This window comes from Embiotoca jacksoni, unplaced genomic scaffold, assembly GCF_022577435.1.
Source record: "Embiotoca jacksoni isolate LCO1_2020_lvr unplaced genomic scaffold, fEmbJac1.0.p SCAF_15, whole genome shotgun sequence".
In the NCBI taxonomy this organism is placed as follows: Eukaryota; Metazoa; Chordata; class Actinopteri; family Embiotocidae; genus Embiotoca; species Embiotoca jacksoni.
In genome coordinates this window covers 5,486,918-5,500,317 of record NW_027185285.1, presented here as the reverse complement: position 1 = coordinate 5,500,317, position 13,400 = coordinate 5,486,918, and the positions used below count along the sequence as shown (strand labels likewise).

Sequence of the window (13,400 nt, the reverse complement as noted above, 5' to 3'; positions counted from 1 at the left end):
ATATAATGTTGTTTTTACTTGTTTTTTTTTGTCGCTCCGAGCACCCCACACCGTAACAGTACAGATAGTCACATGGTCCTAGCGTCGGCTAACTTGATTGGATATGTTTAACACGTGACACGGTGCTAAAATCTTAAAAAATACATGACTCCATTGATATCTTCTTTCATCAGATATATTACTTACAACGAGATTGAGCGAGCTGAGCAGTTCAGTGTTTCTATGTGCTGTATTTATTCAGTTTGAAAGCAATAAAACGGACTAGATCTCATCTCTGTTGCTGGGTCGTTGCTGAGGGTCGGACTACTTCTTGGAGTGGTCAACATTGCATACCTTACATTCGCTTCTACCGAGGCGACTGATTGTTTTCCAGTTGTTAGCGATTACCCCATGTGTTGCCATGGAAGCGGTGCTCTCGCAAACAAAACGTTTTACAATAAAATGACATCCCATGCCTGTTTTGGTCAATTAAATGTTCAATCATTTCTGAGAAAATAATTGTCATTCACTGTTTTTAAAATCAGTGTGTGCATTTCTAATCGTATTTATTTGTGCTGTGCAATCCATGTGATGTCTTCCTGTCTCCACATCGGATCAATCACAGAGATATCAGAGCTCGTTTAAGAGGACTGAATCACGTGTCCATATTGAAATCCACTGTACCGGTGATAGTGACCGTGTTTGTGCATGTTAAAATGTAATTATTTGAAAAGAACGTGCATATATGCCTTATTAGCTGAACAGCAGGAAAGTCCATGTTGGCTGCTGAGCGCTAACCTTGCTCAGCAGAGGAATTGGCATCATACTGAGTCGTAATGGCCGCCAGTTACACAGCGTAGACATAAACAAAAACAGAAAATAGGCAGTACAGGCCACGTGTGATTATCTCTGGACATGAGTTACCGTGTCTCATCTTGTGTTGTGAAATCCGGCTTTGTTGATTTTAGCGGCAGTACCTGAAGAGTTGTTCTCTAATACAGGAAGTGAATGTGAAAATTCACAGTGCATAATGTCATGATGTTACTTTCCAATGAAGATGAACCGAAAGATTACACGTTAAGTGAAAAAAAAAAAATTCTTTTAAGTGAAATAAATTATTTACAAAACCCTCTCAAAAGAGGCTGTTTTTCTTGACCCCAAAAAGTTAGTATTGGAAATTGGAGGTAAATGTTTTTTTACAGGAAAGTGACATACTGTTAGCAAGACCAGGAACACCTGATGTTGATGCTGCAACCTCAGATTCTTACAGGCATCTTTTTAAGTCATGGTACGAGTGTTTACTATTATAGGATCTTGGTACATTTTTCAAATGCTACGATAAACTAGAAAACAATAACAAATTAAATGTATTCTAAATGTATATGTATGCAGCCCTTACGCACAACCTTTGGAGACCCACTAACAGGTCATTCAGTGTTAAAAGGGTGAGCACTTTGGGTGTAGTTTAGGTGTCATTGCAGTCAGCACTTGAGAACTGCAATTATTGCAAATATGTCTGCATGAAAATTCTGCAAAAAACTAATAAGAACATCTCACGGAAATTGATGACATTTTCAGAATATCTGAATACGAAAACATTTGATCCTCTTTGGCATAGTGCCGATTAACACATTAGATACCTTCATTATTTTCCTTATTTAAACATATAAAAACCAGATCAGTGGAATGGTAAAAGTACATATATCCCTATCACATTCAAATCCAGACTTGTATTACAAGTAAACCACATTCAAAACAGATCAAATGTTTGCTTGTCCATATATGTCAAAAAAGGCAACAATTTCAATGGGAGGCTTTTTTGTTTTTTGTTTTTTGTTTTGTTTTCCATTGCCTGTACATACTGCCAAGTCTTTGAATCTTGAGTCATTGTGGAATACTATTTCACCCACAGTCCGGGCATCTAAGATGTTTTTTACAGCAGCTCATACCTGGTGGGGAGGTTATGTAATATTGGTTGTTTGTTAAACACATTATTACTGGTATAAAAGGTGTGTGCAAGCACACGCGTGAAGTGAAATAAAATCAGTCCTTGCCAAAGACTTGCTACCTTTCTCTCTCTCTCCTTTCTCTTACTCCCCCCCCCTCTCTAATTTGTCTCTGCATGAAGCTTTTAGAGTTACGTAAACAGTGTTGCAAAGGGCAGCAGCTCACTGACGTCTAAGGTTAAGCATTTATAAGATCACTCGGTGGTGGCCACATTTACCAACTACGCTGCTCAGTGACGTAACACGGATTTAAAATTGACCATCACCTGATACAAGTCTGCAAAATGCCTCATGGAAAATGTAAAGGATAGAGGGACAATTTTCCAAAAGTGCTTTTCAGTGAGCTCCTTTGCACCTCACAAGGAAAAGAAATGATCTTCTGTTACATCCATCACATTGAGCTGTTAAGTAAGGGAAGATATCTTGGAAATTACTGTTAACAAACAATTCATTATTCATGTCTCCTAGTTCCCTTCATGAAATACTTCGAAGTACTCTATTTGCATTCATGTTCATGGATACCCCCAAATTTCCTAATTTAGTTTTTATTTGGTGCCTGTCACACCTAGAAAAATTGACACAAAGACATCTTTTGGGTTCTTTATTCTGAACAGAAAAAAATAGTGGTTGGTCAACATACTGTAGATGTTGTGCTGCCGGATTGCCCCAGGAATGACACTATAACACTTTTTCTCCAAGGGAGGAAATATGTTAACAGTTTTCTTGATCCCGTTGAAATACATTTAAATTTTTTGAAATGCTTGAAGATCCGAGCTCCCCTCTTAGTGCATGTCATGTAACACAGCCAATAAAAATGAATAAAATAGTCAAAGTTGTCATATTGAAAGTTAAGTTGTGTTGATTGATTCACAACAAACTTGAAGCCTGGTTTAGATTTGCTATCATTTGTCCTCTTAAAGTTGGTTTACATATTACTACAAGACTTCCTGCATTTGTTTCAAATCAAAAGCCCTCTAGAATTTCAGTATAAAGAAACCCTTCAATTTGTTATCAAAGCTATTATTGTGAAATATTTGCAGGAACACAATATGGCTGAAATTGGACAAGGATACTTTAGAGGCGTAATCTAAAACCGTTCAAAAATAGGAATAGCTGTATTATATTGTTGACTTCATAAAAATAAAGTGATGCTGAAATAAACATCATTGACTGCTGTGTGTAAACATCAACAGAGCACACAATTTCCTAATGATTCATTTTACATTTAGGCAAATGTCTTGTAGCCAATGAGTGCATAAACTAAACTTACATAGTGCTACTAACTAATCCATCTGTCCAGAAGCTTCAGAAGTCGCACAGTTTTCCAAGGGGAATGGTCAAGTGATGAAATAATTCATCTTCATCTTTAAACACTGCACTAGACAATTGTCCATTTATCTGTAGAGATCCAACATCTAGTCACAATTTTGTGGACAAAACCTCATATGCCTATATCCAACACTTCCAAATAATCAGCACTTGATATTTAACGCAAAAGACAAAACTTTTACAGGATATTTACATTCACATGACAACCAGTACTCGGAAAACGATGGACATCATCGTCGCGGTAAAACAAACAACTACAACGTTCCGGTTCCCTCTTTATAAGCTCCCCAATATCCGTTCTGCTCCTTGGTCACCCGGATAGAGTGGTGACATCTAGTGGTGTTATGGAAATTTGAATATCTTTCCCATCCGGCTACACATGCAACAATTAAACCAAATACTTAGGGTCACTAAGGTGCATGAGTTACACTGACATGTCATAAAGTTGACATGTTAGACTGTCTTCACATCTGGCAGTTACATGGGGCAACATAGCAGTCATCTCAGGGGGGGTGTTTTTGTCCACCAGAGAAAGTTCAATAGTCTATTCATCGGTTTTGGTCGCCACCAACTTCTGGGAAAAATAGCTGGCTTTTAATTTGCTCAATGCTCCATTATTTTGACCAACTAATTTTAAATTGGTGCTTGGCAGATAGTGTGCAGTGGGTTTATCGGATTTATTTATTTTTTTTTGCTGAGAGAAATTGCCTGCTGCAAGTACCAGTAAGACTAAACTGAATCAGCAAAGTAGCACTAAAGTAAACTGAAACATGCTCAAACTCTGTAGAGCTGATGGGAAACTGCAGTATATATAATCATTTGATCTTTTGTTAAGAAAGAAATGTTGAGCTGAGCGGCTCTAAGGTTAACTAGAGCATGTAGACAAATGGCACTTTTTTCTGTGCTCGCACGCCGGCTGATGAGTGTTGGAGGGTTTCCTGTCCTTTGTTGTTTTTCAAGTAGGAAGTTTGAATATTGATCTAACTGAAATCCTTCCAATGTTTGAAGGTTTTTTCAGGTCTCTAGGCACATATAATGAGATGCGCTTGTATATTCACTGCTCTTCAGTCCATTCGGAAAATAACCACCTGGCAAGAAGAACTTCAGGTCAGATAGGTCAAACGAGGCGAACCCTCTGAACCACCATCTGCTCAGAGTATGTGAGTTTGTCAACTGTTCTCAGATCATTTATGATTACCTAGAAACGTGAAAATGCATTGCTGATAGTTCAAAAAACGTATTCTGTCTTCAGATTTCCATCGTCATCATCTCTCAGACTCAACCGTGATAATTTACTGTTTTTGTCTCCCTCTGAGTAAGATAAATTTGTAGCCCGTCAGACTCACTAAACGTCATGAACATAAAATACAAAAAAACACAGGTGTCACCCCACAGCTGCCATATAAGATGTTTTGTTTTACAGATTTTCAACCTCACATTGTACGTCATGCTGGGAGCCCAACATCAGATAACACACTTGACAGATTATCAAAACATGTAGATGGTTGGTAAACTAAACCTAGAATGCAGCCAGGACTCTGATTGGCTCTGAAGCCTTTGTACTCAAAATCACAGGCTCATGCTTCATTCAACAGTTTCTCTGCAAGATGGCCCGGCCTGACACGCAACGGGCCAGTGTCACGCCATGTAAACACAGCATGGCCCCTCCTTACCCTAAACATGCAGGATCAGGTTGCCTCTCCTCTCCTGCACCAGAGAGGCCAAATTCATCGAGTTTTATCCCCCCGCACTGGCAGATCCAACGTCACTGAATTCAACTGAGCATCAGCGAAGTGATTCTGCAGAAAAAAAACATGCTACTTTAAACACATTACATGTTTAACACACACAATTTAAGTTATTTTCTTGGTTGTTACAATAAACAAAACTGACTAGACTTGCAGGCCAGATAACTAATTATTACAAATCTATTTTCTTTTTTTTGAACCGCAGTTGGTTTAACTATATTTTTGCGTTAGTTAAAACTTTAGTAGACAAATAACATTGACACAAACGCTACACATTTATTGGAGTCATTCAGTGAGGCGGGCAATTTTGAATGGATGTGAAGAAAAAAAGAAAAATACATTGTCTTCGCTACATTTCAGCCATCTAGCAACAACTCATACTGTAAACAGTGAATGCAATCACAAACTTTTTAAGGAGCACAAACCTTTCATGGGGCTGCACCAACTTCAAATTTCATTTTTTAAAAGTAGCATCAGAAAATGTACCTTCAAGTCCTCCCATCAGTTATATCAGCATGCAAGTGTCTGACTTTGTGAACATACTATCGATAGTAGTCTTTGTTTGCTTTTTGCCAACATATTTGAGAGAAAACTGGGATGTCAATACTTTGTGGCTATACGCAATTCAAATATAACATTTTAACCTCCATCTGGGTCTGGATCTCATCACAACTCATACAATATAGAAAGGGATCATTTCTATGATGTTGGCCAAAGGACAAATTGTGCAAAAGTCCATGCAAAAGGTGACGTCAGGCTCATAAACATATTTCAATCTGTAATATGTCTCAAATTTTGTTACAACTGCACAAATGTGCTAAATGCCAAACATGCCATGTACACTCATACACTCTCTGTAGCTCCTCTCGGCAAAACGACTGAGACTGTCCCCACAGTATGCTGCAGCTGCGTCATCAGCCTTTATGGTATTTTCCCTGACAAAAATAAGGAACCGATCCATGATCCCATTTTAGATTTTTAACTGGATTGCTTTCTTCACAATAAAACATGGCTTTGATGTGCCTATTGACACATCTAGAACAACAAGAAGATGTGTAGTTCTAGTGTCACAGGTTTCAGTTACGAGATCAAAAAACACAGTTTTGTTTTCACATCAGCAGTAAAACATTGTGTCCTCACAAACACAGAATTTTCTTTTCCTCCAAGGTTTTTTGTCCTCTTTACTAATTGACGAATGCAAACATGACTGAGAAGTAAGTAAGTGAGTCTAATGTGTTTAACTGGCCATGGCCTGAGTGGACTGCAGCTGGTGTGTTTACTCTGCTGAGGGCCGTGTTGCCAGGACGGTGCATGTGTCAAGGTCCGTCTATCAAATAAAACAGGCTGCACGGTGGCAGGGACCCAAAGATGGTTCACGATTTAAGACAGACAATATGCACACAGACAAAGAGACTGTGCCTGAAGACACATTATACAGTACTGTATGTTTGTATTTTCTAAGACTGACCATGAGCTTGTTCTCAGGTGACCAGCCGGGGTCTGTGTATCCAACATTGAGGTTCAAGAAAATTCAAATCAAAATGTTGATGTTTCTCTTCCTCTGTCAGCTAAGCACTTTACCATGACCTGTGCTATGTCAGCTGGTACCAAGATATGGACTAATTTGTCAAATATCAATTTTTACCTGGAAACCATGCTTGAACCAAATATAGCAGTTTTTTTATGATGTTGTTATTCTTAATTCCACCATTCATTGTATAACTTCCCCATAATACAGGCTTACAGAAATCTATCCTATAGCAATGTATGAAGACGAAACATAAATTCCCTTATTCACAACCACTATTATAAGGTTAAAAATGTACTTTGGAGAGACCACTCTATCAAAACTCTTGACAACGACAAAGTAAAATACATTGAGATAAAGATGTGTTTTCTTATGGAGTCATGTTGGACGAGTCATTCTGCACGTGTCCTGCTGTACAAATCACTGGGAACACACTGGCTTGATTACTGACCAGTAGTCAAGGGTGCAGCAGCGGTCTTACCCACCTTGGTTATACAAACCCATTGCTTAAAACCCAGGCTTAAGTATACCTATCTGATTTCATTCCTGCTGCCCCACTGAGGGATAAAAAAAAAAGGTCATTAGTGTTGGCAAGTTTTAGGTTTCACATAAAATGAAGATGAATACCAAGACATATGACATATAACTATGTTTTCCTTAATATGCCTGAACCCCATGAACAGCTGGTCTCCTTCAATTTAATTGTGATGATGCAAGTATATAAACCTGTAAATCTTATAAGCGAGAACAGTCAGGTACAAACTACTCTCAAATTGCATTATGCAGGACATCATAAAATTATTATTATTTTTTTTTAAATCCTGGTAATTTTCTCAATATTCTAAAACAAGGTGATACAGCTGATGTCATGATCATGATAGCCAAGAAAATATGCTTTTAAAAAAAAAAATCACAAATATCACACATTACTGGACGTTATATTGCCTCTTTAATTTGTACATGTTTAAACAAAGCTATTATTTGTGAAGTACAGTAAAAACAGTGTTGTTGTTTTTTGTGGTTGTCACAAATCTTGAGAAAAGACGTACAATGAAATAAATTGCTTACAGAATGAGTAGTCCTATTACAGTGGATATCGACACATTTTGGCTGCATGAGTAACGCATGGATACATCGTCCACCAGACTTTCTGTTAGAAGCTCTCTCTGCACTGATTCACGGGTGAAAAGACAAGTAAAGCTGGCGATACGTGCTTGAGGAGGTAAAGTGGATGAGCAGAGACTGAGTCACAAACGGCGGGCTCTATATTGGGCTACTTCGATTAATACACGCGCGGAAGTCGATACCAAATTGGATTGGAGCGCTTGCAGGCACCAGTCACTCCCAGCTGTACTCCAGTTGTGGGTTTATTGTTTTTCATTCTGACATTTTGTCGAACATGTAATAACATAAATCAAACTTGAATTGCCAGTAGGGTGTCTTAAAAGGCTGACACATAAAGTCGTCATCTCATGTGGGGAAAAAAAAAAACATATTGGCAATGAGGACTCCAAAAAAACCTCAAACCCCCCCCCTCATTCCCGATGGTGCGACCCCGTCCGTTCCCCGATCCCTACACATTCCAGCTGCTTTCTCCTGACGGAGAGACTGTTTACTCATTACTAGTGATTGAGGGGACGCGGAGGTTGTGTTCGCCAGCAATATTCGGAGCCGGAGCCGGAGCTATAGCAACAAAACTGCTCTTTCGTTTCATGCACACAGGAGAACGAATGACTTTAATGGTATCCAATGCCATTAAAGCCTTTTCGTTTATCATTATGCACACAACAAGCAAATATGTGACTATACCGACTTTGTCATTTCAAGATTTAAAAAAAAAAGAAGAAGAAAAAAAAAAGAGAAGACATTATTGCCATTTATTATGTGGTAATTGTGCATGCAAATATTGTAAAATCTTAAAACAATTAAACAATTATTAATTGAAAACGAGCTTGCATCTTTCCGTTTTCTTTTGCTGGGGGGCGGACAGAGGTGACGCACACAAAACAGCCTCACTAACATTATAATTTCAGGTCTTGCTTCCAGCTCCCAAAGCAGAAGAATGACGTAGAAGCATTGGAGGCGGAGCAAATTTCCCCGATAAATTCACAGCAGGCTCTCCACTGGCTCAATAGAGACAGGGAGGTTAGACCCCTCACATCACTGAGCGGATTTAAGTCCATCCATCTGACACAGCACCAACGACGACTGGGTGCGTCTGCTGTAATTATGATTAAGAAAATGTCCCCATCCGAGAACAAGTTCGACATACCAGCCAAGAATTGCCACCGGATGGTGATTCTAGGCTCCACTAAAGTTGGGAAGACAGCCATCATCTCTCGGTTTCTTAACGAGAGGTTTGACGACCAGTACACTCCCACAATTGAGGACTTCCACAGGAAATTCTACAGCATCAGGGGAGATGTTTACCAGCTGGACATTCTGGACACATCTGGAAATCATCCCTTCCCTGCAATGAGGAGGCTTTCAATTCTCACAGGTGAGTCAAGTTTTAAACCACTCCAAGCCTGTATATTGCATGATATTTGTTACAATTAAAATGCCATGTTTTGGGGATTAAAACGTGTCTTTTCTTGTGTTTTTCAGGAGATGTGTTCATCTTGGTGTTCAGCCTAGACAACAGAGACTCCTTCCAAGAGGTGCAGCGCCTGAAGCGTCAGATATACGAGACCAAGTCCTGCCTGCGAAACAAAACCAAGGAGAACGTGGATGTCCCGCTTGTCATCTGCGGCAACAAGTGTGACAGGGACTTTTACCGTGAGGTGCAGGAGCACGAGATAGAGCAGCTGGTTGGTGGAGACGAACATTGCGCTTACTTTGAAATCTCAGCAAAGAAGAACACCAACGTGGACCAAATGTTTCAGACCCTCTTTACCATGGCCAAGCTGCCGAACGAAATGAGCCCCGACCGCCACTGCAAAGTTTCCCTGCAGTCCTGCGAGGTTCTCCACAGAAAGTCCTTCAGAAGCAAGAAGTGCAAAGATGGAAACGCATACGGAATCTTGGCACCTTTAGCGCGGAGACCGAGCGTGCACAGTGACTTGATGTACATAAAGGAGAAAGCGATAGGTGGCAGCCAGGCCAAAGAGAAAGGCTGCATCATATGCTGACAATGTCTGTGCCAGTGTGCAAGAGACTTCCTGTGAGACGACTTTGCGGAGTCGTGGCGTCCGTGCCAGCCAGCCTGCCTTCAGGGAACAAAACTGAAGACTTAAGCGCGTAGGGGTCAGCGACCATCCAAGCCGGGCTGAGACACATGAAGTGGCTCAGCTCATACGTCTCGGCTTTCCCCGTGTAGTGCTGTAGATGCTCTGAAAATGATGTAAATCTGCTTCTGCACTACGTCAAGAAGCAGCACTCAAGGGAAACAAATGTTTACATTTTGCTATTTTTTTTTTTTTTTTTGCAAACATGGTGGGACTTGAATGCATGTTGCATTATGAACAAATTGAATTATACACGTGTATTTATTATGTCTGTCAAACTTTTGCATAAAGAGAAAATAAAACCAATTGTTACTTTCATAGCCCCTGCTTTCCTCTTCTCATTTCTTTCACTTCTTTGGACATTTCATTCAGCAGTTTCCTCCATCTGTTGAAACTGCATCATCCTGTCACTTCATACCCGGACAGATCGGTTGAAACTGCAACAAAGGGACCCTAAACATGCTCCCCACACTGTTTCAGCACTTTCATTCAATTTTAAACTAGCACCTGAATTGTGAATCCCTTCAATAAAGAAAATTTAAAAAAAAAACAGCCTCTGCATTCTGGTGGCTTCACAAAAAAAAAAGATGCTTAATTAATGATAAAGGCTCGACATGAAGCTCATCTGACGCATTTAATTATAAAATAGGAATATCACAATGTAAGAAAAAAAAAAAAATCAACATTCAATACAAATACTACATAAACAAATCACCATTCTCTCAATGCAAATAATTCGGACAAAAAGGACATTTTCTGACGTTCAAAAATATCTTGCACATGGATCCAAACAGGTCCTTCTTCATTTAAACGTCCATTCAGCGTCCTTGGATCGGACACGTTTCTGTTTCACAGCGTCTCTCAGCGCATTGAGCCCGTCCTCAAGTCTCATGATGCTTTCGGCACCTCGAACATGCACAGACTTTTGTATTTCTGCAGCAGCTGGTTCTTGGTGCGGACCTGCTCCCGCAGCGTGGCCAGCTGCTGCTGTTGCTCCGGTGGGCTGCTGTCGATCCCGGGCATGTTGGAGATCTGCTCCCGAGCCTCCTGGATCTTCGCCTTCAGTTTGGACAGTTCCTGATGCACGTCCTGGCTGTCCTTGTCCATGCTGTGAAAATTACAAAGCACTTTATTGACCCGGGTGTGTTTCTCGGACCATTTTGAACATGTAACGTCGCATTTTCAGCCGCCGTTAGCAACGTTAGCTTTAGCTTACACGTCAACAAACGTATAAGCTCCCACCGAACGAACTGAAGCCGAGACGTGAATAAACATGCACATTTAACAACCATGAAACGGTCTATAGTCTCACCATTTGATAATGTCGTGAACTAAAGGCAGCAAAGAGCAGTCGTCGCTCTCTTTCTCCAGGTTCGTTTGAGCCACCGCCATCGCTCTCCCTGCTTCCCGGCGCACACTGCTTCCGTCACATGCACTATTCTGATGACATCACTACACGCGACTCATATCGCAACGAAGTCAGTTTCTTACTTTACTGAAAAACAATCACATAAAGATTGCAGTTAAGTCAAGCCAATAATGAACTTTTTATTGATCAATATACAGTATTTACTTGTCTCAATTAAAAATGTAAGCAGTAAGGAATTGCACGTTTTTATTGAACATTCTTGAATGTAAAAAAAACAGCCATAATATTTCAAAAATGCAGAACCTTTGGTGCAAAGCCACCCACACATACAACACAAAAATAAAATGTACAAAGTTAAAATATTAAAAAGGTACAACTTTTGCTGATGTAGCAGAAAAACAGTCAATTGGATTGAAGCTTTTGGTTCTATCCATGGTGCTGAAATGCTAACCTGTGCATTTGATTATTTACTTCAAATTACACAAAAGACAGGGTTCAAATCCCCACTGAGGTGTTGTGAGTGGAAACTATTGAAAGTTATTTGCAACTGTAAAATGCGTTTCTGCAATACAATATTCAGCAGAGTAAAATACTTGACTAACAAGGGAATAACTACAAAATGTGTACACTTTTGTAAAGTTACTGGCAAAGTTTGTCAAGTTATCTTCATTATCCCGAAAGAAAAATATTACATAACCTCAAACCAAGTCTGCATTCAGATTAACCTCATGCTGAGTGATGACAGAACTAGCAACAGGGCCGGCTATTGTTCAGTGTGTGAATGTGTGGGCTGTTTGTTCGATGTTTTAGGACCACGTGGCAAAGTCTACAGAAGGCGGTCTGCTTTTGGGGTCTCTGGCCTTTTCCTCTTTTTGTCACCTACCTGTTTCTTCATGCTATCCAGCTCTCTCTGGAAGAATTCTATGTGAGCAAATTCCTCGAAAGGGCATCTTGGGATTTCACAGTCCTTCTGTAGCATAACCTCTTAAAAAAAAAAAAAAAAAAATGGATGGAGGATCCACCAGTCTTATACAGAGACACGGGCAGTCCACATTCCAGACAAGTGTTTGTCTGCTTTTTCTGTTGTTCCTTGTTTTGATGCTGATTACACACAGACAGAATGGCACAATTTGAAATTCAGATTCCGTTAACAGCTATGCTCATAACAACATTTTTGGAGAAGAAAGTTATGTAGGCTAGTGACATGATAGGATGTCAGCATCAATAGTTTCAAAATGACTTCTGAGTTTTCATATGTATGCAATTTGTGGCACAATATGTCAGATCAAAAGTAACGAGGAAACTGAGGTTTGTTTAGCTGGGCCCAAATGTTGCTTCCCAGGTGTTGAAACAAGTTAAACTGAGGGGATTTCACTCTTATTTCTCTTCCTTCACAAAAAACAAGTGGAAAAATTTAGTATCATCGTCACTATGTTTGCTTTTTTTTTTTGCCCAAATTGTAGTAATATATAAATGTATTCATTCATTCCACGTTTATTTATATTTTGGAGATTAGGACAACAATAAGACATAACAGAGTCATTACATGACAGGTAAACCACAGTTTATCAAATAAATGGCCATTTAACTTTTAGATTGAGGAAGATAACCTGAAAGATAGATTGAAATAAACAGAAATATGTCATGAAATACAATCATGTCAAAAAGCTATTAGGATATTTCAGTTTCAATAGCTAGTTTGAATAAATAATTAAAGTGGATAAAATACAGTTATGTAAAACAATTGCAAGTAAAGGTTGGGAGGTTTAAGATCAAATTTATAAAATGTCTAAATGGCATAAGTGTATTCATTTTAAGAAGGTGCTGTCTTTTGTTCATGGAGTGAGGTGCACTAAAATTAAAAGCAGTTTTTCCAAGTTCAAATCTAATGTGTGGAACATTTAACAAAATCCAGTCAGTAGTCTGAATCTGATCAAACCCATCTGAGATTAGAGTTACAAATCTAGCCAGGGGGTCCAGTGTGTCACAAAAATATATTTTGCAAAGGCCAGGTAGGCATTTCTTTGTCAGGGATCCCCAGAACGCCAGGTTTCACTTATCCTGCAATTTATGTAAGACTTTCCCCCCAAATCAATTTTCATTTGAATGAAACCCCTGATAGCCCACATTTCCGATGAAATAAGCCACGGATAATTTATTAATCCACAGAGCAAACAAACCTGACCTGCGATAACTGGAAATAAATGTTTTGCA

At 39.4% G+C, this 13,400-nt stretch overlaps 2 protein-coding genes across 3 annotated transcripts; one reads left to right on the top strand and one right to left on the bottom strand.

Annotated features, from left to right (window-relative positions):
- The first annotated feature begins 8,546 nt into the window (after positions 1-8,546).
- Positions 8,547-10,168, top strand: LOC138197987 (dexamethasone-induced Ras-related protein 1-like). 2 transcript variants are annotated; one of them, XM_069149072.1, is made up of 2 exons: positions 8,547-9,090; positions 9,198-10,168. In XM_069149072.1, the coding sequence occupies exons 1-2, from the start codon at positions 8,820-8,822 to the stop codon at positions 9,719-9,721; spliced, it is 795 nt and encodes a 264-aa protein (XP_069005173.1). In that variant the 5' UTR covers positions 8,547-8,819; the 3' UTR covers positions 9,722-10,168. The 2 variants fall into 2 exon arrangements, with proteins under 2 accessions (XP_069005173.1, XP_069005174.1); XM_069149073.1 differs by having other exon boundaries at positions 9,272-9,434.
- A 264-nt stretch (positions 10,169-10,432) lies between these two features.
- On the bottom strand, positions 10,433-11,229 carry med9 (mediator complex subunit 9). Its single transcript, XM_069149075.1, has 2 exons — positions 11,130-11,229; positions 10,433-10,925 (listed from the first exon to the last, which is right to left on the bottom strand). The coding sequence occupies exons 1-2, from the start codon at positions 11,207-11,209 to the stop codon at positions 10,706-10,708; spliced, it is 300 nt and encodes a 99-aa protein (XP_069005176.1). The 5' UTR covers positions 11,210-11,229; the 3' UTR covers positions 10,433-10,705.
- Between the last annotated feature and the right edge of the window lie 2,171 nt (positions 11,230-13,400).

Coding starts and splice junctions, on each gene's coding strand:
- LOC138197987 (XM_069149072.1), top strand. CDS start 8,820: ATGATTAAGAAAATGTCCCCATCCGAGAACAAGTTCGACATACCAGCC. Junction 9,091..9,197: donor GAGGCTTTCAATTCTCACAG/GTGAGTCAAGTT, acceptor TGTGTTTTTCAG/GAGATGTGTTCATCTTGGTG.
- med9 (XM_069149075.1), bottom strand. CDS start 11,209: ATGGCGGTGGCTCAAACGAACCTGGAGAAAGAGAGCGACGACTGCTCT. Junction 10,926..11,129: donor GTTCACGACATTATCAAATG/GTGAGACTATAG, acceptor TAATTTTCACAG/CATGGACAAGGACAGCCAGG.